This window comes from Aythya marila (genome assembly GCF_965140915.1).
Source record: "Aythya marila genome assembly, chromosome: 1".
Classification (NCBI taxonomy): Eukaryota; Metazoa; Chordata; class Aves; order Anseriformes; family Anatidae; genus Aythya; species Aythya marila.
This window is the reverse complement of record NC_139042.1, coordinates 101735116-101759438: the sequence shown is the minus strand read 5'-3', so window position 1 is coordinate 101759438 and position 24323 is coordinate 101735116. Positions and strand designations below refer to the sequence as shown.

At 41.2% G+C, this 24323-nt stretch overlaps 1 protein-coding gene across 2 annotated transcripts in view; it reads left to right on the top strand.

The window, feature by feature from the left end:
- APP (amyloid beta precursor protein) overlaps positions 1-24323 on the top strand; it is a 214084-nt gene that overhangs the window by 24536 nt on the left and 165225 nt on the right. For both annotated transcript variants that reach the window (XM_082781003.1, XM_082781002.1), the window contains exon 2: positions 11684-11851. In XM_082781003.1, the coding sequence (XP_082637129.1) occupies positions 11684-11851 (168 nt within the window). The remainder of the gene's footprint in view (positions 1-11683; positions 11852-24323) is intronic.

The window sequence follows — 24323 nt, the reverse complement described above, 5'->3', positions numbered from 1 at the left end:
TCATGATTGTGCAGAGGGTACATATAAACCTGTATAGTAGTCTGCGCTGAAGGGAGAATTTGTGATGTGACCCATTCGCTAGCCTACTGAACAAAGCTGTGTTGTTGTTTCCACGAGGACTTCCCTTATATCTTTATCTGCTTGTTCTTATCCCCTTCTCCTCTTTTTGCTCGCCAGTCCTTGGAAGGAGGAGATGCTTGGTTTAGAGTATGAGCAAAATGCCATGAAACCCATGTCTACGGCACATACAGTATAGTAGTGTTTCATGAGTAAAAGCATACGAAGTGGAAACTGTGGAAGGATGCCTGAAATGTGCCCTGCTGGTAGAATGATGGATATTTGGATTTTATTAGCCCCTCTCTCGCTCACCAAAACTGTACAATCTTTTGTATGCCTTTGTTAAGCAATTCTGAAGGTCTGTTTCTTTATTACTTAGGTCTTTCATTAATATTTTACGTATGCAATAATGATGGAGTTGTTTTTGTTGTGCTAGATGAAATTAAATAAGCAGTCTCTGTCTACTGGAGTCAGAAAGCAGAGCACAAGAGAAATGGCTTCATCTCCTGAGCCCCTGAGAGTTGGCCGTAGCCTCGGAGGTTGAAAGCCAGGCTTTTGCTTTGAAGAGCAACATAATTATTATGAAAGATACCATAATAGTTATAATTGCTATTATGAAAACCTGTACTGAACATGCAGTAGCTGCTCACAAAGAGCAGCTGGGTGCAGAAAGATGTAGGAGAAAAGCTTGTGTCTAGTGGGACAGTAGGGTTTGGGATTTTTTGAGTAACAGGCGACTGTTACATACCCTTTAATATGGAGCAGGATCTCTTTCAGCACAGGGTGCCTAGTAATGCTGTACTAATGCCTTTCTTGTCACGGTATTGATGTTATGTTGAGGTGGAATTTCATTTCACTTTTATGGGGGAAGGATTGAAGGGCTGGACAGTAAGTCAACTCAAAATCAATCAAAATCTGTCCCGACATTTGACTTTGTCACGTGGCAGCCAGCATTAGCCTTGAAAGTAATCCAGGTAATTCACTATGTTATTGAATCCCAGTGTTGACAGATTAGTTCCTTCTGGCTTGCTGGTGTTGCTGTTTTTGTGAGCTAAATATAGATTTGTCTAATTAGAGACATGTTGGCATCCCCGGTAGTGTAACATCTCAGGAAGTATCCTATGGAAGTGCTCTTCCTTGTAGCAGTCAATGAGTCCCCACCTTGCCAAACATGAGTGGTTAAAGTCGGTGGATGCCAGAAATGTCTTTATTCGTCTTCACATTGTGGAATGAAGTTAGGAAATCAATAATAATTGCAGTAAGCCAACCAGTCGGACAGCTCGCAGAGAAGAATGGGAGGTGCAGGCTGGCTGGCTGGGCAGAGAACAGTCCTGCACCAGACGAAGATGAGGGGGATGTTTGGCATATGCATGGGGTGCTGTAATGGTGCAAAATAGCTGAAACACTATCTGTTTAAACTAGGAAGTTACATCAGGCTTCTCGCACGGCGGCGTTCAGGTATTTGTGGTTCACCCCAAATGGCAGGAGAGGAGGGTACTGCTCTGCGTAGTTTGTAAAAGAGCATGAGCCACGTGGTCCATGGAGCAGCTACGTTAGCAGTGTTGGCTGTGCCCCTGTGTTGAGCGTAGATGATAAACTGTAATTAATTTTTATTATTGTTTTACATGCCAACCCCAGAGCTTTGTTTGAAATTTGGTTGTTGCAGGGTGTGGGTCCTGTCTCAGAAGCAAAACGCCAATTCTGCTGGCGGCAGGGAGTTCCTGCTGGGGTGCGTGAGGCTTTATTCACTCAGACTGCAACAGGAGAAAAATCTGCCAAGCAGATGGGCTGCTGCTTCTCTTCCTTCCTGGAGGAGCTTGCAAAGTGAACTATATGTTTCTTCCACTGCAGTTATCTGTAGGCTTAGAGGGGTAAGTTGGTTAGTTTGGTGTTGTCTTCCTACATTAGGGAAACTGTGTAAGGCTAGAGTGTCTCCCAGAACTATAAAATCTGGTATCTCTTTTTCAAGGAAGTTTGTTTCAAGAAAATTCACATGCTTTGTATACTTTAGTGCACTTTAACAAATACATGTATATTGCCAAAAATACAGGATCTTAGCTCTGTGTAGTGTGTCAGCTGTATGGAGTCATACTTGGAAGGGCAACTGCTTGAGTATTTGAGTTTCCCTGCCCTTCTTTTCCCTTTTCTTCAGTTCTGAGAGTTGTTGAGTACTGATACATTGTATGGATTTGAGGTAAGGTGTAAACATCCCTCAGACAGATCAGCATCCTCTTACAGACTGTTGCAGCCCAGTTTCAGCAGGAAAAGTTGAAAAAATATGTTAGAGTTGAAAAAAGAGAAAAGGAGTGAAGATGATGTACAAAAGAATTCTTCTAGCTTGAGATGTTTACTGAAAGTACTGGAAATGTGATAAATGAGATGTGAAACTGCTTTTAAGTCAACAGCTACTTCAAATGAATTCCTGAAAACTGAAGACTGCCATTCTATTAAAAATAAGTCAATAAGTTACAGAGCGCTGACATTTGAGCTACATGGTTCATTTGAGAAACTGACATTGCACAAATGTTAACTTGTTTATCAAATTTGTCAAACTAGAATTGTTCCTCAAACAATTTTTGACCTGACAGACACAATTTAAATTTGTTTCGTGGCATGGAGTCTGGTTCTGCGTATAGTTTTTCTTTTCACGTCCTTCCCATGTACACGTGCACTGAAATAGGTTTTAAGATGTATTTTACACAAACTTAGGGTATTCTTTTGCAAGAAGAATGTACTTTAGTATAAATGAAAACTAGATCTTATTTTAGGGCTTTTTCAATGCTTTCTCTCACCTTGTGGTTTAAACTTTATAGAAGTGAGTTTTATGGGTATGCCAAGAACCCAAAAGCTATCACTGAGCTTGGGATACTTCTGCAGTCAGTTGTGGTGCTGCGATATACGCTCTTCGTCTGTCTCCTGCGTCATGTGTTTATTTCAGATAAAATAAGCAGCGGCTGCTCTGAGCATGGAAGTAAAAGATATAACACTGGAAGTAGGCGGTTTCCAATAAACGTATTTTAGCCCAAAACTTGAATTCAGTTCTGTAAAATACAGTCTCCTGTTTGTTTTACAGCGATGACAGGCTTTCTGGTGATCGGTTCAAAAGCAGCCTGTCACAGCATTTCTGCACACGTAGTGTACCAAAAGAAATAATAACATTTGTTACATTTATTGGTATAATTAAATGCTTCTTTCCTCAAACTTGTGCACCTGCTGGATTGCATCTCTGTGTTTATCAGGAGACGGAGGATATTTAATTGTTTTCTTTGTTTCTTGTTTACCCTTGTTTCTTGCTTGGGCCACTCAGCTCTTTGGGGAGGAATTGGTCTGTGAAAAAGCCTTGCAATCTCAGTGCTTAGCCCTTGCAGGGCTGTGGGTTGGTTGTGATACTTATTCTGGTTTCAGGCTCGGCAGGTGCCTGAACCTGTGTCCAGATGGCATCCTGCTGGTGCTTGGAAAGTGACCTGAGGGAAGTTTTAAACCTAAGACACATGGAATAAAAACATTACAAGCCTCAGGAACCTGTGAAGGGTATGGGTGAGGAGATCAGTCGGCTGCCAGCAGACTGCTTTGTGGAAATATCCTCTGCAGCCTAGAGAAGGGACTTGCTTCTCACGTCTTTGTGGAGCAGGCACTTCTTGAACAGCTGTGGAGGAGTGGGCAGGGTGCTGCTGTGATGCCTGGTTTGGCTGTTAGAAAAGTGGGACAGAAGAGAAGCACACGGATGTTTGCACTCAGCTTAAACAGGGCATGGTTAGGGCAAATACAAAGCTCTGATTTGCTGGGAGCTCCTCAGCAAAGTCTGTTTCTCAACCAGATTTCAGGTGTGTTTCAGTTTGACTCCGTGCTTGAGTCTCAATGGCTTTTGGTAGAGGAGCTGTGGGTCTGTGCTTGCTTTCCTGCCACTGAAAGCTGGCCCTTCTCTGTCCTGATTGCCAAAAACATTTGTCTTGTTCATAACAAGCAGTTTTACTGAGCAATCAGTAAAATTTTTTTTGACCTATTTCTGTAGGCTGTTGACAACAATAATTGCTGCTACTGTTTCTATATTAACATTATACAATAAAATTGTTTCTAAATTATTCATGCTGATTTTGACAATTTCTTTCGCTTGTGACACCGCTCCTCTCGAAGGAAAAGCTGGGAGATGGAAAATTTTCCCTTCCTTTTGGCAAACAGCCATCTTAAGTCCTGGGGAGACAATAGTTTGGTATTTCCTCGTCTTCTAATTTGGGTGCTTTATTTTTTTTTTTTTTTTTTTTGACCCTGTACCCCTTCCTTTCTTGTGGATGTTATTTACTTATCTAGATAATCAGGTTTTAAAATATAAATAGCTTTTCCACATAGATACATAATAATACTCGGAGGAGAGCTACTATCTTTATGGCTTAAATAGTAGGTCTGGCAGCCCAGATTCTGTGAACTTGTGAAAATCCGATAGTTAACCAGGGGGAACAGAGCCCCAGATTTCTGCCTGGTGACAAGAGCCTGTATTAGCATGGCAGGGGGCTTTTGGGGCCCAGCAGTGATCTTTGCTTGTGTTGCAGAGCGCTGAATGAGGAAGCAAACTGCTCTGCGTGCAAGTTGGGGTTGCTTTAGCTCGTGAGAGACCTCGTGTTTCAGCCTGAACGTCGTGCAAGTGTTTGGAGGAAGTGCAGGCATGGTCAGGAAGGATGACACGTTACTTGGGTGGCCTTGTTCTTCAGAGTATTTTGATTTTTATCTTCAGCAGAAGCTCTTCAACCTTGGAACTGCATCGGTTGCCTTCTTGGGTGAAGGGCTGGAGGAGCACATGTGGAGTGGAAAGCAGGGAGGCATTATCCTAATCAGCTCCTACAATAAGGAGGATATTTGTTGTTCTTGAATAAGCTGTAGATATGGAGGCTGTTACCGAGTGTCCTCACTGTGAAAATAATTGCAAACAAAACAATTTAGTACAAATTAAGCATGCTTTGAAGGCTTATGATAGTGGCTTCAGGTTAGCGTTGGCAGAGTAAAACTGCCTGAATCAGAGAAGCCCTCTTAGGACTTCTGGGGAATGCTTTTTGATGTTTCAGAGTTTAATAAATAGCATGTACAAGGTCTGATGCTCATTTTCATACTCTATTGTAGCCCTTAATTACAAATTAATAGCAGAGCTATCTGGATTGAAGCTGTGTAACTAGGCTATGGATGGGAACCTTCTTAAGGCAAAACCTTACAGCGTTTTTTTTTTTTTTTTTTTTTTTTTTTGATTATGGCCTTAGTTGTGAACAAAGCCAAAGCTGCTTGTTGAAATAGGGATTATGAAGAACTGTTAGCAATTAGTTTCTTACTAATTACTTTTGCAGTTCCAGAAAGCAATGACAGTGAATGGATGAGGAGAGGGCTATACTTTCTCTTAAATAATGGTGCCTAATTGAAAAAGGCTTTTTCTCTGAAGTGGTAAGGAGCTAAAGAAATAAAATCCTAACACCCCTTCTTCTTTTAAGGTAAAGGTTTTTGGTTTTCTTTTTTTTGTTTGTTTGTTTTTGTGTTTCACTTTTCTAACTGGATGAACTTCTTCTGGTCCTGTAATCCATTACAAAAGCCTTTTTTGAGTGTCTTGGGAATCATGTAAACTGCACTCAGCATGCCCAATACCCTGAAGAATCTACACCTCTGCTCTGATACATTTGTCAAATTACCAAATCAGGAAGAGGCGAAAGCAAAGGGATACCTATACCACGTCTTCATGTGGGGAGGAAGTAGCTTCCCTATCTCACATCTTTCCCTATCTCACGTCTTTCAGTGCTTGCATGATGCCTGTTTTTTTGTATTTTATTAAAAGTCAACATTTTTGGCATCATCTACACATCTGGAATGACGCCTTTCCCTCTCAAAACAGCTGAAAAATGCCATGAAACACCCATTTTTAGAGACAGGCTTTAATAATTAAGCTGCTTAACTCAGGCAGCTTTGCCAGAACGCACCTTGTTTTGTCCTAATTTGATTAGGACTGCAAATATTCATTATTTGACACAAGATAATTGGAAAACAGATGGATTATACCCCTCTTCTTTCATTATCCAAAGCATCAGACTTAGAATTAGCAGTTATATACTCGATGAGTTTTCTCTTATGGAATCATTTCCTGATCCCAGGCTTTAGTATTTATCATTTGTGTTTTTTTTTTTTTTTTTTTAATGTTCTCCTGAAGAGTGGGTTCATGTTGTGCTTTCTCTTGAGAGCAGGCAGAGTACCTTTCAAGTATAAGCTTCCAGTGTTTTAAATTTCTTTGCTGTCAAATATTTTAAGCACTTCAGCATTTAGCTGCTCTGAAGGAAACCCTGCAGGGCGGCAGGCAGGAAGATGCATGCCATTCTGGAAGAGCATGAAATTGACATTTTGCAAGTTTTGGTAGCTTCCATTTTAGAAATTTGTTTCTGGTGGAGATGTCTTATTGATAAATGTGATGAGTGCTGTTTTACTTGGTCTTCGAAAACTGTGGATGTACTGTAAAAAAACGACCATGGCTCTTAACTGGAGACAGCGTGTTAGTTGGTCTAACTTATTTAGTGATTTGCTGAGAGGCAGCAAAAAAGCACATGCTACTTCTTCGAGGTCATATGCAAAGCAGACAAAATAATATGTGATTACAGTTTCATAAATATGCTCATAGTTTTCACTTTTGCAGAATACTAATAAAGCAAATAGTTGTCGTTAATGTAATTTGTGTTGCATGAATTATTCTTTGGGAGACTAATCTGCCCTTGAGCTTTAGGATTAGTCAAGGAGAGATTTCCACTACAGACGTTATTGTAAACAGCTGGACCATAGCTTTATGTTGTTCAGCGTTACTGTATAGAAGCTGCTTATCTGTGTAGATCAATGCTCCAGATTATTTGATTGTATTGTAATGCAGATAATTTTTCTTGGCAGGCAGTGAATGTAAGTGAATTAAGCCATTGGCTATGAAGATAACTTGACTGATGCACAAAATTCTCCGCCAATTTGTGTCTTTTAGCTGGATGTACCTTTGACATGACCAGTGATTCGTGAATTCCCATGTTTTAAATGTTGTGACAGCCTGTATGGGACTAATCACTGTCACTACATCTATTTTTTTTTCTCTCTTTTCAATTTCCTGCCTTTTCTTAAGTTGGTTCTGATTTTTGTGTGTAATAGTTTTAGAAGAAGTGCTGCTTTTTTTTTTTTTTTTTTTTTTTCCCCCCTCAGGTATGGTTTCTCAGTCCTCTTTGTGACAAAACTGGTGCTGGATGTGTCTGTTAACACACAACCCGAGGAACCATTAGCAATTTTATTAGCAACTTGTGTAGACCAGAGACTCTCTTGAAAGTAGCTGTTATCTCATTTTTTATTTTTAGCTTTGCTGTGATAGTGAGGCATCGTCACAAGCCAGTTCCTGGGCAGGGGGGAAAGTAGAATTATTTTTTCCTCAAAGTGCAATATGTCTGAGGTCTTCAGGACAAACTTGATGGGAAGGGAGATGGTGTGAAAAGAGAGTTGTTTCTTTCTCGGTGTAATATGGAATATATAAATGACTCAGTCTCTTATCTGGAGGCCTTGGGGCAGACCAGCCAGAAGTTTCTAGCACACCTTTCATTTGTGGAAAGCTTTTCTAGGACAGTCCAAACAGAAAATATAGTTGGGGTGTTGGGTAAGACTCACTCTTCAAATGTCAACATTGCCTAGATGGTGCAGCAAGTTAATCAGCTGGAAAAGTTAAGCAGTGTTTGGTGTTCAGAGCTGTTAACTTTTTGGGGAGACAAAAATCTGCAGCAGAGCCTGCTGTTAGAACTGAAATCGAAAATTTTGTGCAAACCCACAAGACGTGTAGGTGAACTTATTAGAAGTGAACACTTCTGAATGTTTGCAAGGTACGGAGTAATTTTGTTAGAATACCTCTTACTGGTTGTTGTGCTTTTCACTATTGATGGATGCCATGCTGAGCATTTTAGCAGAAATGCAGTGCAAGGTTGGAAACTGGCATGCAGGCCTTACCAGCTCAAGGTTACTTCTCAAAGTGAAGCTTTAAAACATAAGTTTTATATAATAATATAAATTTAATAAAAGCTGTGCAGGTGGCAGAGCCCCCTTGGGAGAAAGGAGGCACAGGCAGTGAGCATCAGAGACCCCCACCACTGCCAGGCACCTGAGAGGCTTCATGGCTCTTTTTCTCACGTCTTATCCGTCACACTCATAAAATTAAATGTCAGTAATACCTTCACTGTTTTTGTTACTGTTCTTATGTAGGAATGTGCCCTGGATTAAAATAGGTCCCATAAATTAGGGCTACGAGGACTGATCCCTTCCAGATGCCTCTTTTAGCAGGTCTCTTGGGAATGCTTCGTGGTGGGCACTGGCAGGAGGGGCAGCCTGATGCATCTTGCTGACAGGTTCCCCTTTGCTGTTTCGCTCTGGTAACACAAAAGAAGGCTGCATGTTGTATAGGCTTGCCGTGTAGGGCCACACAGGGGAAAGGGAAGGAACCAGGAACCAGGAACTGTGGCATCAGAAACATTCTTCTGAAGTATTTGTTACTTAGCATAAGTGCTTATTTTGGACCAAGTGCATAATGGATTTTTAGCTTCACGGGTTTCAGCTTTTTGCATGTGGGTTTTATTACAGTCAGAAAGAAGAATTGCAAAGGGAAACAACACATCAAAGAGTGCAATGCAGTGTAGAGCTTGGTGCAATAGCCGCATTTTTTTTGATGCTGCGATCACTGTCAGTCACTGTTGATGGCAAGCTAGCTCTTTGGGGGAAAAAAAAAAAGGAGTAACAATGCTGAAACATGTCTGCAAAATGGGGTGAACAGAAATCTTGTATGCTCTTTAGGAGTATCTTGTTCAGGTGTCAGCAAAAGGCCCATCAGAAGCTCTAAATCTAGGTTTCATACAGCCAGGTCAGATGTGCTAATGCAGTCAGCCTTTACCTTCTCATAAAGAAATGTTGTTAGGATTGACTACTGTGTTTGGGCCATCACCTCTGCATAAATGCCTCCATCAGCATCAGCCGTTTCTGTGGATTTTACAGCAAGTAATTTCTTGAAAAGCAAGAAGCTGCCAGTTTTCAATCTGAAAAAAATAGTGCCATAGCAGATCAACTCATTTTCTTCAGAAATGAAATATCAGATGGCAGTAATCTTGGATTAGGAGTATATATTACAGAAAGAAAACGGAGATGGCACAAAAGGCTGTCTCAAGGGCAGTTTTTCTGTTAAAACTTACGCGGTGGAACTGCGAGTTTCATAGATATGATGCTGAAAATACAGTATATGAAATTGTTGGATATTACTAAAGTGAGAGGCTTTTAGTTTAAACACTGTGGCAGCAAGCTCTTACCTTCAGATATTCAACAATTTAACGTCTTTTTTTTCTTTTTTTTTCTTTTCTTTTTTTTTTTTTCCTTCCTGATGTAAAATCGTTAAATAGGTGATGTTTCCACTCTAGCTGTTTGTTTGAAAGCTCGTATCATCAAGCCAGAGATATGACAGACAATTCATTAACCTACTATCCTTGCTTAAGGGCATTCTAAAGGAGTTCAGCTTTGAAAGCAAAGATTTGCATTATTCATGATCATGATCTAAATGCTTTCGTTCTGTTTACAGCGCCTGTTAATTGCTCTTGTATTCCTTTATGATTAGAAACATTTAGCTGTCTTAATCAATAAGATGAAGTGCTATGCTGAGCAGTTAATTAGTATGGCCCTGTCAGCTCAAAATACAGAAAGCTAAATGTGCTCATGACTTGCTTTAGTAATTTGATTAAGCTAGAAGTCTTGTCCTTTCTGAAGGGAATGAGTTTTTAAGTAGACAGTCATAGGTTGTCATGTTAGAGTTAAATTGATAGCGCTCCAAGTAAACTGCCACCTTTTTTTCCCCAGCTTTAGCTGTCTTCGTAGCTAACAGGAAGGAAAAGAAAAATAAGAAACCTCTCCATTTTAAACCCACAGGGCATGTCTCACATGCCACATATGGAACGACTCATGTCGATTTTATTTGAAATTTTGGTAAAGTTATGTTGCATCGAGAAGAGAAGCTGAGATAGTGATGGGAAGTCACTGCCAGTAGATGTGTTCCTGCTTTCCTTAGGCTACATTACAGTATTAAAGAAAACAGGAAAATAAATGTTCTCTCCTTTTCAAACAAACAAAAATCATAGAACCTGAAATATTTGTTTTAATTATGGCATTTTAATGTGCAGTGTTAATCTAATATGTTAGGGTAGTTAGATGTTGACTCCTAATGTTTCTTGGTGCAGTGTTTTAGCATTGTAGGCATATAAAAATTCATGAATTTCGGGGGAAGGGGGATGTTTAAATGAAGAGTGGGGAAATTAAGATACTGGATTTGCATACCTCTTATAAGAAAGTCTTCAGTTTTTCATGAATTTTTCAAATGTTTTTAATTTTTCCCTTGAGAAACATTCTAGCTAGAAAATTAAAAGTTAAAAATAGATATTTAAACATAATTGCGTACTCCACCATGCCTCTAATGTGACAGGCTCACTTTTGAGACATGAGGGACCATGAATCCCTGTTGGCTTCTCTCATGATGAACGGAACCTCAGGAGGAGATTCATCTTTGCAGATGCTAAAATTGAAGGGGATCGTGAGTTGTGCGGTATGTCTTGTTCCCATTCTTGGTTGGGGGCAGATTGTTTGACTCGTGTTGGATGTGTGCTTTCCTACGTTGTAGTCTTTTTGACAGACATTTTGCTCCCTTTACAGTTATGGTAGGCCTGTTGACCCGTTCATTTCAGCTACTGATTTATCTACTTTTAATTTTTAATCTTTTTAAATTTTGGTAGGGATTAAGATGAATTACACATAGGTAGGGTGCACCTTGGGGAAAAAGGAATGGTTTATGGTTTTTTGAAAACAAGATGTTTGGAATCATTTCTTGTTTTCATAGGCTCCCTAATCTGGATTTTGGTGTGATTTCTGTTACCAGTGGAAGTGCCGATTAAGTAGTGGAACAGAATCTTTAAAATGTTTGATTTCATTTGAGTGCTGTTACACGGTTATTAAGTGTTTTGGGAAAGGGTTAATGTAAATCTGGCTCCACAGACACTACTTCTGTTTCTCCCATGCATTGTGCAGGCTCGGTGTCTAAACCAATGTGGAGGTCTGTGGGTGAGGAGGGTTGAGCTAGCTTCTTTCTAGGTGCGGGCAGGAGGCTGACAGACATTTCAGAATTGTGTTCAGCTCAGAAATTGTCGAGGGCAACTTCGGTTCTCCGGCAGCAGGTGGGCCTTGTGAGCAGGGTGGCTCCTGGTGGTGCTCGGCCGGATAGGGAAGAGCACTCGGCCTAGTGTTTCCTGTCCCCAGTGCCAGTGTGCCCAGGATATTTTGAAAGTTAAATTTCTGTAATCAGCAATATTTCTTGTTCTGTGTTTAGCCCAAGTCCATGAGATAATTTTGGGAGTTTGTTTACTCCTTTAAACTTTGTGTGACGTTACTGCACGTCTGAATTTCTGTGGCGACCTTATTTGCTCGTTATGTATTTCTCAAACTTTTGAGTCTTTACAGCCATGGGTGGGTAAGCCTAGAGTTTGATTCGGGCTTGCTTGTGCTGTTACTGCTCTGGAAGGACTGAAATGTCAGATATGAGAGTAAAACTTATTTTTTCTTCTCATTCTAGGTGCCTGCTGATGGAAATGCTGGATTGTTGGCAGAGCCTCAAATCGCCATGTTCTGTGGCAAACTCAATATGCACATGAATGTTCAGAATGGAAAATGGGAATCTGACCCCTCTGGGACCAAGACCTGCATCAGCACTAAAGAAGGAATTCTGCAGTATTGCCAGGAAGTAAGTCCCTTGTTCGGGAAATAGTGTTCCTCATTCTGAAGTACCTACATGCAGGTGCTTGCTGGAGGACTGAATCCATAGGGATCTTAACTTTCTATTTTCTCTTCTGCTCTATTGCCCTTTTAACCTTCTTAAAGAGACTCTTCCCAGAGGCTATTATTAAAACAGCTTCAAAAATTGTCTGCAGGGGGATCGTTGAGAGTATTGTTGGGCAATTTCATCCATCTGTCATACGCCCAAGGGGGATAATTTTATATAGTATATGTACGGCAAACTTCTGATTTATGAAGTATTTTGAATAAAGCTGAGATGACAGAAAAAACAACAGTGTTTTAAATAAACTGGGCTGATCTTGGAAGTCAGCTGCAACATGTCCATTGTGATCGTACCATGATACTGAAATACCGTGGGTCAGTCCAGAGTTACTGGTCACTGCTGCACACTGAACTATTCAGAGTTTCTTAATAGAAGAAGCTTGCCCTACAGATGAAGTCACAATGAACAATTTCATATCTGAGAGCAGAAACTTATTACCCACTCACTCATGTCCTAAGAACAGATTGTGTATCTAATTTTGTTTTGTCTCCATGCTGGGATAGCGTGATAACCTCGTACCAGTGTGTGACAATTTGAAAAGAAAATGTGGATTTCATGCCATGAAACAAAAGGGCATGGCTTGAGTTGCTTTGTTGCTTTAGCCCTTATGTTTTTTTATACTATCTCTGCTTTTTTTTTTTTTTTTTTTTTTTTTTTTTTTTAAAGCAGGGGCTATTGCTTATTGCCATAGCAGTAGATGTTTTGCTTCCTAAATGTCAAACCAATTCCTGTGAAAATGCCTCTTTAAGAAGGAAGATAATTTGCACTTCAGATCTTTTCTCCCTTAGCATCTTCATTCCTGCCCTTTCACCCATTGATTGTTCCTTATGTTTCTTACAATGTATTGTTCAGTTGTTGAGTTTGGGCTTTATGGTCATGAATACTAATTTTAAGAAAGAACCCATAAAGGATATTAAAATGGTTACTTCGCCATTAGCTTTGTCTCTTAATAAAAAGTATGGCTTTTTGAAATTCATAATATTTTTATGTAATACTAAGAAAAATACCAAATGTAACATGCTGGCAGGGTTTAAAAGGTTTCTTCTTGTTTTCCATTGTCTTCTTTGAGTTATCTAAATAAAGTTGATTTACATATAATGAAATTATTGAGGGTGGGGGAAGGAATAATAAGATGGAAGTAGAAAGTCTTTCTGAAGTTACAGAAAAAAATACATGAATTTATAGGAAATAAGAATAGAAAGTTTGGTCAGTTTTAAGGCATGAATAATTCAGGAGGTTGGCAATTGAGTTACAGAAGCTGCAGTAAGAAAGGATTCCAAAACAAGGACTGGGAACTGTAACATTCAGCTGAATGTCAGGTGGTTTTGAAATTTTGTGTGACATAGAAAAATGCTTCCATTTAAAAAAAAAATAAAAACTAAAAAAGAAAGCAAAAGGAGTTGGAAGGTAGTAACTGTATACTGACTGATAACAAAGGGGATAATAAGGAAAGCTGTGACTGCACATAAGGAAAAAACTGTTCGCAGGAAGAGTGGCCAAGAGCTGGTACAGGTACCCAGGCGGGATGTGGAGTCTCCATCCTTGGAGACTGGGAGAATTGAACAGGCCAAGAGCCCAAGGAGCTTGATCTGGCTTTGATGTTAGACCTGCTCGAAGCAGGGGAAGGCCTAGGGTGCTTATTATGTTAATTTTAGGTGCTTATGCATTAATATTGGGTGCTTATATATTAATTATTAGGGTGATCTTGTTGCAATTGTAGGGCGTCTCTGTAGCTACAGTGAAAAGCACAGCATAGGGGGTTCAGTGCTTTCACAGGGCAAGCTGTTGGCCAGTCTGCTCCCTAAAAATGGGGCAGGCATCTTACTGTTTTTAGTTGATCTGTGTTATTACTGGTGCATAAGACATCAAAAGGCTAAGGAGGTAGTAGGCACGGTAGAGAGCAGCCAGGGAGATGGGGGTTTTGTCTGCGTGCCCAGGACTTCAGTGGGTTGTCTGGCTCAGCTGCCGGAGCTGGCAACTGCCTCCTCTGCTTTCACTCCCAGGTCCTCAGAGATCCAGGAGAAATACATGGATAAGGCTGGGCAGAAGGTAATTCTCAGTGACCCTCAGCAGTGATTAAGCAGTGTGCTCTCATTAACTTCAAGAGCGAGCAATTCTACCATGGAGGTTTGTAACGTGGGGATCTGGCTGGAAACTGTTTTCTTGCTGTGCTCGTCAGTAGGCTTTCTGTTTGTTCGTGGGAAAGTGCTGATACCCGGGCTGTCCTGCCTGATCCCTTGGCTTTCTTCTCCACCTGAGTGGCCCTGTCCAGCTGGCTGTAGGAAGGGGCAGGCTGCTGTGGGACGTCAGAGCACTTGGCAGCGCCACGGCTCTCCAAGCAGCTGCTTGCGGGTGGGGAGGAATCATGCAAGTCCCTGCTTTTCCAATGCTGGTAACAAATGCACAAATTAATAACAAATATTATGAAGGTCAGATCTGCCGATGAGATAAAAGTCAAGTCAAAATTGATCCAGCCCTGCAGAATGGGCAGAAGCTCCTGGCTTTGTACAGCTCTGTCCAATAGTCTGCCGTGCTTCCCCTCGTCCCTCTGGCCATTTCTGTAGCAAGGTGGGCTTTTGGTATGGCCAGGAAAGGGCATTACTGCCTGCTTTTGTCTAACTTTCCCATGACTTGACAAGAAGAATGGAAAAATCAGATTCAAGCACCTTCTTCTACCAAATAAAATAATTTGGAGAGTAGTGCTAGTACACGCAAGTCAGGCTGGCTTCTCAGCTGTGGAGAACCCTTTGTTGCTTGATGCTCCAAATACGCTTTGTATCCTGGGGGTAATGAGTGAGGTGGTTTTCCTCTTGCCTTTTGCTGTTTACATTGGCTGTGGAGATAGCACCTGCTGTTGGGCCCAGGGAGTGGAGCAAATTTGCATTTTCCTGTTAGCAGGAAGCAAGAGACATCAAGATTGAGATGTGGTACCTTTTGCATCAGGATAATATGTGGCTAAAATCTTCTTTCTTCTTAGTTTTGCCAAATGCAACCTTTCCCTTCCTTCCTTTTTTCTTCTCCATGCAGCCTCCTTCTCCAGAAGGCTGACTGCTGCTTCTTGAGGTGTGTTTTTTTTCAGTGCAGGCAGAGGCTGAGTTTATCTGTTCTGCTAATGAAGCAGACAGGTAATCTGCCTGAATCTGTTCGTCACACTGCCTGACACCATGGCAGCTTCCTTCATTCCTCAGTCCTGCGGGAGCAGCAGCTACTGACACTGCTCTGCTGGGGTGCTGTTCCCCCTTCCCCCTGCCCCCCAATTCTGAGCTGAGCATTGAAATGACAGGGATCTGGGGGCGAGATTTCCCCCTGCATCTCCAATGAGAAATCTCTTCTGTCCGTCTTGCTGTTCTACTTGGTTTTTGTTGCAGGTACCCTGTGTAGCTTTGTGCCAGTCATTTCATTATTACTGGGGCTCTAATGCAACAGATGATGCTCTCCTGTAGTAGACCCTGTAGAGGTAACCTGTACACCCAGATCCTCCTACACCACGGAAAGACCAGAAAGGACGTACCTAGAGGAGGTAGCTGGGCAGAAACCTAGTGAACAAGTACAGCAGAGTTCTTGCTGTATGAGCTCCTTGGCTCTAAAATAATACTAAGTTAGTAGTTTCATGAAACTCCTGTTCAGTCAGTGTTAATCCAAAATGGTACTCCAGGTAGTCTCTGGCTTTGTTTTCTTCCATAAATAAGTAAATAAACAAATCTCCCCTCTCAGCAAAAATTACAAAAGTGGATGCACTCCCCTGTCTCCTTATAAATGATTTTAAAAAGAGCTTTTCTTCACAATGCAAGGCTGGAACATGTTTGGAGTACAGAAGGCTTAGATTTCTCCTCTAGAGAAGGTATAACAGGTAGCCTTGCATGTTTCCCTTGAGATTGTCCGCTGGCAGCGTAGGAGGATTTTTGAAGCCTTGATGCAGGAAGTAACAGCAGAGGAGCATTGCAGGGGCAGAAAGGGAGGAACAAGTAATAGGCAGAACCACCTACGTGTCTTAAAGACGTATGTCACTTGTTGTTGCTTCTCTTCTGCTTTTGAGTGGGAGCTCAGTGCAGCACAGGAACTGTCTGGATTTGTATTTGGGCAACACATCCCACAGTTTGAATATGACAAAGCTCAAAAACTAAAACTTATTTGAAAGGAAATGGAAGATCCTTGAGTGCAAGCTTTGAATTTCCTTGAGTTCAGTTAAACTGCTCCTGATCTAACAAGAAGTGGTTCTGGAAGCAGGGCACACTGATCTTTTCTGGTTTCAGATCTATACAATCTTACATGTTTTTAAGGTAGGGCAAACTAAATAAAATGTACTCGTTTATTAAGGAGTTAGCATCCTAAGCTGGTTGCCTTTCTCATTTTTTAAATATAGCAAAATCAAATGTTTCTGGATAGAACTAGGCACTGCCTAGAGAAGTAGAATTTAACTTACGGTATCTTTTAATATCACACTAAATAGCATGCAATAGCATCCTATTTGTACCCATTATTGCAATTTGTACCCTTATTGAAAAGTAAAATGGCATAGGCCTGAATTGCATACAGCTGTCAAGTGTAAGTGCTGCAGGCAGTAGAACAATGTTTATTCAGGGTGCATTAATGTAAATGGAGTGGTTACACCTGTGTACGTGCCAAAATCATTAACTTGTTGTGAGTATTCTAGCTGACATTTCAAATCAAGCCATCGGTCAATCTAGTCCTGTTGCTGACACTGCAGTACCAGCTGTTTCAGAGGGATGTTGGAAAAACCCTGCCATCTGCAATTACTGGATAACTAGCCCCCCGGGGAAAGTTTCTTCCCAACAGCCACTGATTACAGGTTAGCTGATGCCCTGAAATGTGGGGACCGCTGCTTCTGGATTTTGCTTTTTGTTTTGTGGAGCAATCTTGGTGTCTATACCCAGAGACGTTCAAGTGGAAGGTGGCAGCAGCTCCGACGTGGCACGCTATTGCTGAAGGAAGGTGCATTTTGGAGCAGGCTGTGCTCACACGGAAGGCCAAGCAGCTGCTTATTTTGCTAACCAGTTTGCACAAAGCCAAGCTGGAACCTGCCTCTTGGCAAAGTACATGTTTTCGTAGCCGCATGAATGTGAGGAGTAGGAAGTTAATTTAGGTGTGTTCGGTTCCCCATTTAAATGGAGTGAGTGTTCAAATGGAAAATGTTGGTGTGTGTGGTATTATATTTGCAATTTTAAACAGCTACTATGTGTTGAATTTTATATCTAGTAATTAGGATACATTATATAAGTTGCTTGAAGGGCTGACACTATTTTGCTTGTCTGTGCTGAACTCGGTGTCCAAAATGAGTTGTAAAATCAACACTCACAGCTGGCAGAAAATTCATGTTGCCTAATATGTGTCTCCCCCCCACACACTTAGTTTAATTTGGAGGTGCTTATTTCCACTTAAAGCGTGCACGGAATTGAACAGAATGGAAAGGAACTGTTCTGAAAATTGTACTTTTGAAAGCAAACCCCAAACACTGTAAAAGTCGTTTGGCTTTGGATAGTGTTTGCGCTGTTGAAGGGATGGAGTATAAACCTGGGAGCTTGGAGACCTAGGCGTGCCTCATAGCCAGCTACTGGCTTGCTGCCAGATCCTTGGCTAGGTGCTTAGAGCAGCTTTCAGAGGCAGAGAGTTGGGGTTGGCTTCGGTCAGCGTTACCCCTGCCCTCAGAGCGCACCTGACTCCGTTCGTCTGTGAGGTTGTGACGTACCCACTTCCACCTTACACATCACTGAGATCCATCGGTGTCTTGCAATGGATGTGCATTCCTTATAGAAGTCCTCCCCAGAAATAAAAACCCAATGAATTACAAGTGCACATTGCTATGCTGCGGCCATTTCTTGGTGCTAGGTGGAGGAGCAGAAAACAGTAGGGTAACTTCAGGTAACAGATAAGTCATTACAGCTGTTGACAAAACAGTGTTGGCATATGTAATCTCTAATCATAATGCTTCCAGAAAGGTGTTGGTGTTATTTGCTCAAATCTCTGTTTAAGCCACATACTTAGGTAAGTAGCTGCTGAAACCCAAAGCAACTTCCTTACCAGCTCCTGCACAACTTGGGATGTGATGGTAAGAAGGCATTGATTCGCCCTACAACCTCCTGCCTTGAGGTAGTCCTCAAGTCCCTTCATCCATGGGTTGGCCAGAGAGTCCACCATCACATCCGACTTGCTGCCCCACCTTCATTTTGTTTGTTTGACCCCACACCACTGGGGGATCAGAGAATCCTTCTGGTCTTGTTGCCCTGGGCACCCCATGTCCCAAAATCAGGCAGGCAGCACTGGTGGCAGCAGCTCCCCCCCTGAGAGCTGCAGCTTTGTTAAAGGGGTTGTAGGGCTGCCAGGAATGCTGATGATTTTTAATAAATAAATTTAAAATTAGGCTTTTCTTCTGGGAAGAATATTTGAAATGCAATGAAAATGGCCTTGCTCCTTTGATAATGGTTATCTTGCTATTTGCACCCTAATATGAATTGTTGCTTTTATCTAGGCTGCATAATCTGCTCTTTCTAGTTTCTCAAACCAAATAGCCACTGCATTGGAGACGAAACTGAATTTTAAACCTGCACTCCTCTGAATTCAGTTTAAAAAGCCGTACATTTTGCTCTGAGGAAAATGATCCATTTAATGAAAAACATTGGGGAATATACAGGTTTTTGGCAGCACAGACCGTCCTTAAAACAAATGACATTTTCAAGGCACACGTGTGTTGGTATATTCTAAGATGTGCACAGTCATGCTTAAAAGATTGGGTGAACAGTATCTTGGCACTCCTTGCATTGATTATTGAGGTCTTTTTTTTTTTTTTTTTTAACTTAGCTTTTGGTCCACAGGAAAAATGGAGTTGATTTACTTTTTCTGCTAGTGCTTACACATCACTTGCTTCAATGAAAACTTAACATTATGGAAATGCAGGTTCTACTACAGATGATCTTTACCCTACAGCTAAGCCTTAGCATGTTCACAGTGTAACTTTCTTGAGAAAGTAGGAGCCTTTAGCCCAGATGCTGTAGTCTACCATTTAAATATATTTCAGATCAAGTGACTAATGAAACTTTGTGCATATGTGCTGCAAGATGCTGCCTTCTTTTATTTTGTTAATAACGAAGAGCTCCCTGTTCCTTTTTTCCCCATGCAGACTTTTTTGTATGTCCTGAAGATAAATTAGATTAAAAACATCAGAATCTCAGTATGTTCTATTTCTTTTATAATTTTTTTCAAATCCTTTTGAAGAAACATGTTTCTCTTGGGGAGGGAAAGCTGGTTCTGCTGTAAGGCTGGGGGAGGAAAGGAACGAAGATGGAAGAGGATTGCCTGTGTAAATATATATTTAGGTAAATCTGTACTGCAGTGTTTAATGAAGCAGCTATGCTGTATTTTCCCCTAGATTAGTTTTGAATTTCACAGATGTGATAGTTGAGATGAATGGCACTGCTTAATGGCCAAGGTCTGTCAGCGTAGTGTTTGTGTCGGGAGTGAGCTGAGATGGTTGTCCTCAACGCCACGCAGGTACAGTGCCCACATGTGTCCACAAAGGGAGTCCTGCTGCCTTTTTCAGCTTAGCCTTCACCTAGCAGACAGCCACTCAGCATGTGGTCAGATGTCGGAAGGCATTTATTAAATTGAAGATGTAAAAGACAAGAAGAAAATGTAAAATATTGTTTTCAGTGTGCTGTGCCTGTGGTTTGCTCTGTGAGGTTACGAAGGGACACACTTGGACAAGTCTCTTGCCACACCTAGGGAGGGGAACGAAGCTTGTTTAGACCAGCTCTTGGCCCAAGAACCTCAAGAAACTTCCCGGAGGGCTGCGTGGCACTGGGTGTCATCTGCTGCCCATGTCCTGATGGGAACAACGCAGTTGATCTGTACATTTCTGCTTTTCTTTTTTGATCTGCTGCATTTCACCATTGGTTTATTCTTCCTTACATAGGGAGATATCTTACTACGTTGTCTACTCTTTTCTTTCTACTCTTTTCTTTAAAGATTCATCTCCCCCTACGTCCTACCCTATGTGACTCTAAGATGGGCTTGTAGCAGCTGTTCCTTCGATAGATAATGTTAAAAGTCTGAGAGACAGAGTGGGAAAATTGTCTGAAGTGAAGAAAATATATTACTGTTATATTTCAGCCCTTTTGAGGAAATGTCCATACCTCTATTCTTTTCCTCCACCTTTTCAGACCACGGTTGTGTGGACACTTCAGCCTGATACAGATCTATCCCACTTTCCTAAAGGCCATCCTGGGTCATCCTTAATTCCTGGCAATTTCCACTGTGATGCAGTTTTTATTCTTGGGGGGATGTTTTCAGAAGGAGGTCAGCTCCTTGATCCAGCTCCTGTGTTATTGCTGGCTCGTGGAGAAGTGTTAGCAATAAATGGAGAAGAGATGGAGTGAGGCAGGAGCCATGCCTTGGCAACCTCAGGTCTGTGTCCAATTAAAGGCACTGAAATCAGGGAAATGGCTTCTGCGAGTCGGCCTCGTAGATGGACGGGTGCAAGTGTGAGTCCTTCTTGAGGTTGTTTGTAGGAGCTGTGTCTGGGCATGGGTTTTTTTGGGCTGTTGTTTTTCTTTTGTTTGGTTGGTTTGGGTGTTGAAGGGCTTCAGTTCTTTCGGGTCTCTGTTTATGTCTACACAAATGCCTTAAGAGGCAGCCTTTATTTTGGGGGCCATCCTCTTCTCTTGTGGAGGGTCCTGCAGCTTTCCTTTGATGTATCTTAATATCTCATGATAGCTTTGTCCTGCAGTAGCAGTGGTGCTCCCTTTTGGGAGAGCTTCTTCCTTTTCCTTATTTTAAACTTTTTTTTTGTTTTTCTTTTTTTCTGTGTTTTACCCTTTGTCCATATGTTTTGAAATATTTGGAAATTAGAAATATTAACTAGAGATCTGTTTACTTATTTGCAGTAGTACATATAAAGTTCATGGGTAGCAGGCTGATCTGTTTAGATTGGTAGCACAGAGTAGGTTTCTGTTCAGAAGTCTGTATTTGCAAGTAAAAGGGAAGATGCTTTATACACATTTTCAGTTGTCAGTTCTGCGGCCAAACATAAAAAAGGGAAAGGTGATTTATCTTGCTCTTCAGCTTTGAACCTGTCGGGAAGGTGGTGCTTGCTTGCATTCATAGGACAATACCCAAGGCTGGATAGGGAAATATTTTTGATTTCTGGGACACTGCATTTTTTTTCACTAAGCAGTTTATTACTACCACTTCTAATCCATGCTCTGACATTATCATCCGGTTATTCTCTATCCAATTAAGATATTATGTAGTACAGAATGCCTGCTTTAATCTTCCAAATGCTGTATGCCTCTATTAATCAAAAATCCCACTGCTAATCTGTGTTGATAGATGTGTGCTAGTTATAGAAAATAATACTCTCATTTCTAGATGGCTGTGGATTAATTATAATATACAATCATGGAGAGAGGTTTCTGAATATCTGGCTAATTACTGACTTCATCATCCACCTTTTCCTTTTATATGTACATAGTGTGGTTTTAGATAGTTTGAGCAGGATTTCAGCTGTTAATTTTCACTTTTGACATGAGTAGGGTGAGAATTTCACTGAAGGGATGTTACTGCAAATTGGTAATGAAAAGGTTTGAAAAGGAAGGGCTTCCTCTTAGATCTTTCAGAGTTCTTCTCACCCCAGCTTAATGTTGAGACTAAAACAAGAGTATTGGGTTTAAAGTCCCTAAGGCAATTCCAAATTGTTACAGGATCCTAGGATGAAACCTTGCTAAGGAAGGGAAATCATGGAATCACTGAGGTTGGAAAAGACCTGCAAGATCACCTGGTCCAACCATCGGATTGTCCTTCTCTTTCGTATGAGTTTCTATCTTAGCTAGAAGAATGTTGTGTAGTGTTTAAAAGATACAGTACAGCATCTTGTGAAAACATCAGCTTTGTATTTTGTGGGTGCTGGTAGTTGTTACACGCAAATAAATAAACCACAGTTACTTGTACATAGCATGCTTAAAACTATTCTTTTATCTGGGTATGAATATTAAAAGGAATACTGTTAATCGGGATATAGGGAAATACAATCTCATAGAAGCTTTTCTCTTGCCAGCTTAGTTTTTCTTTCTGTAAGTATTATTGTGGGTGAGAAAATCATTGATCCAATGGAAAATGAATTGTATACAAGATGTCCATTTGCAACTGCTTGAATAAACTGTAATGTTTTTAAGAATATAGAACAGTTTTATAATCTAGTGAAATGAAATTTATTTGCTTCCTTTTCTGTTGTATGTTGTCTTGAAGAACAGTGAAAATTAAGCTTTTATAAAGCACCTGATTTCCTTCGTTCATAACTTACTCCACTTATTCTGTGAATGAAGCTCTGTCAAAGCTGCATGACCACAGTTTGGCCAATAAATGGCTTCTTGGCAAGTTAGACTTCTGAGTTGCACATGGAAAGCACCATTTTTTGATGCATTATCAAGACCCTTTATAGTATTTTTTGCTTTACCTTGTTTGAGCCAGTTACAGGCTTTAAAAACATTGTAAATCTGAGTTTGATTTTGATGAGTATTTCTTTTTAAACATCTGTGAACTGTTGCAGCTCACGTTGCTTGTCCAAGTTCCCACACGGCTTGGCAAGTTTGTAGACTCCATCTAAGAGGAAGAAAACAAAGAGCCTTGCAAGAAGCAGGAATTACATTTATGCTTCTATCCAGAGACGTAAGAGAAGTTGGATCTTATAAAAGCTAAACTTTAAATCCTGTATGAACTGATATGTGTATGTTTCTTAGTGTTTTAGAGGAGTTTCTCATTGAAACTCTCCCTTGGAGCTGTTGCTGAAAACACATCAGTGGGTGTGCCAATCTGTAATTACTTGCTCAAAACTGAAAGATTGTTTTTTAAGGTTTTAGTGGCAGTACAGATCAGAGCTGCTAAGCTGAGCAGCAGTGTGATGTTTTACCACCACTGTTTCATTCCTCTATCTCAGACGTTTCATGCAAGAGCACCACTCTGGTTTGCAGTTTGGAGCAGAGTAGAGGACCCAAAATTCTCTTGCAGCCAAATTCAAAGTTCCCAAACATCCCCACTTTCACATACTTCCAATTATGGCATCTTCAGCTCTTGTAGCTTAAGATCTGTGGAAAGAACAAACAGTCTCTCCCATGAGACAGTCAGATTGCACGAGCTAATTTTAGAGTTTCTTACAAAACTAACAGTTAGGAGTGCTGCTGTAGAGCAGTTGAGCCTAAGTGGTACGTGCTGCTGCAGAAAGAATCGGTTTTGTTCCCCTCCTCCTCCTCCTCATGTCTGCTCTGCCAGATTTCAGCATATGTCTCATTTTGTGATGAGGAAGTTTAGGGAACTGAACTCGCACGAAGCTAACCCCCGCAAACAAACAAAATAAAAAAGGATCCTTCTCCCTCTCTGAACCAGCTCACAGAGGTTCAGGTGAGTTGGAGTGTTAACATGGGGAGAGCACAACTCTTCCTTCATCTAACAGCTGGTCGCAGGTCTGGTTTTGCTACAGTCCTTGAACAGTCTTTGAAGAAGAAACTTTTAAGGTATTTCTGAATGCACTACGACTTTCTGCCTCTTGGTCCTGTGTGTTTTCAGAAGCATGGGCAGTTAGTCACTGACTTTCCCCAGCAAGGTTTCTCTGCAATGGACAAAACAATTTAAATGGGGAGAACTTTGATTTTATTAGGTTTTGAAGACAGATGTTAAGTCAAACCTATAACGAAGAGCAGGTCACATTCTAATCAGAGATGCAAATGTGGCTCTGTAATTTAATTTAGGGCAGCAGCAAGGTAAGTGGAGAGGAATTAAATTCAAAATACCCAAATCTGTGCAGGAAAGGAGAGGAAAGAAAGCAGGTGAAGATAAAGAATTGTGAACAAGGCTGACATTTTTAGACAGGATGATGACAGCAAAGGAAGGACAAGGGGGAATTGACAAGTGCATGAAAGACGGATAAATTCAGTGTCATACAGTAACCTCACAGAGGTGATCTGACCTGAAATTTGGTGTTCTTAAGTCATCTACTAAACGCTTCTTCCTGCTGGCAGTATTTTTAGAAGGCGGCTGTGGACCTCTACCTCAAAGGCAGAGTCCTGCCTGCTTCTGGTTTCCCCGCTGCTCTTGCTCAGGCAGGGTTGCAGGGCTCCATGTAGCTGCTGCTGCTGCTGCTGCTGCTCACCCACCCAGAGCTGTGCACGCATTCTGGCTGTGCTCCGGAGCATCGACCTCACCTGCTGCTCTCCAGGATGAAGGTTCTCTGTCGCAATCGTCTAGCAAACAAAAATCCTATCATAAGCTTAATGCGGCAGTGGATTTGGTATTTCCAAGTTAATGGGAGGTATTTATTTATCGGACAGTGTAGCCATGGTGAAGAATTGCTTGTAGGGTAAGCACTGGGCTG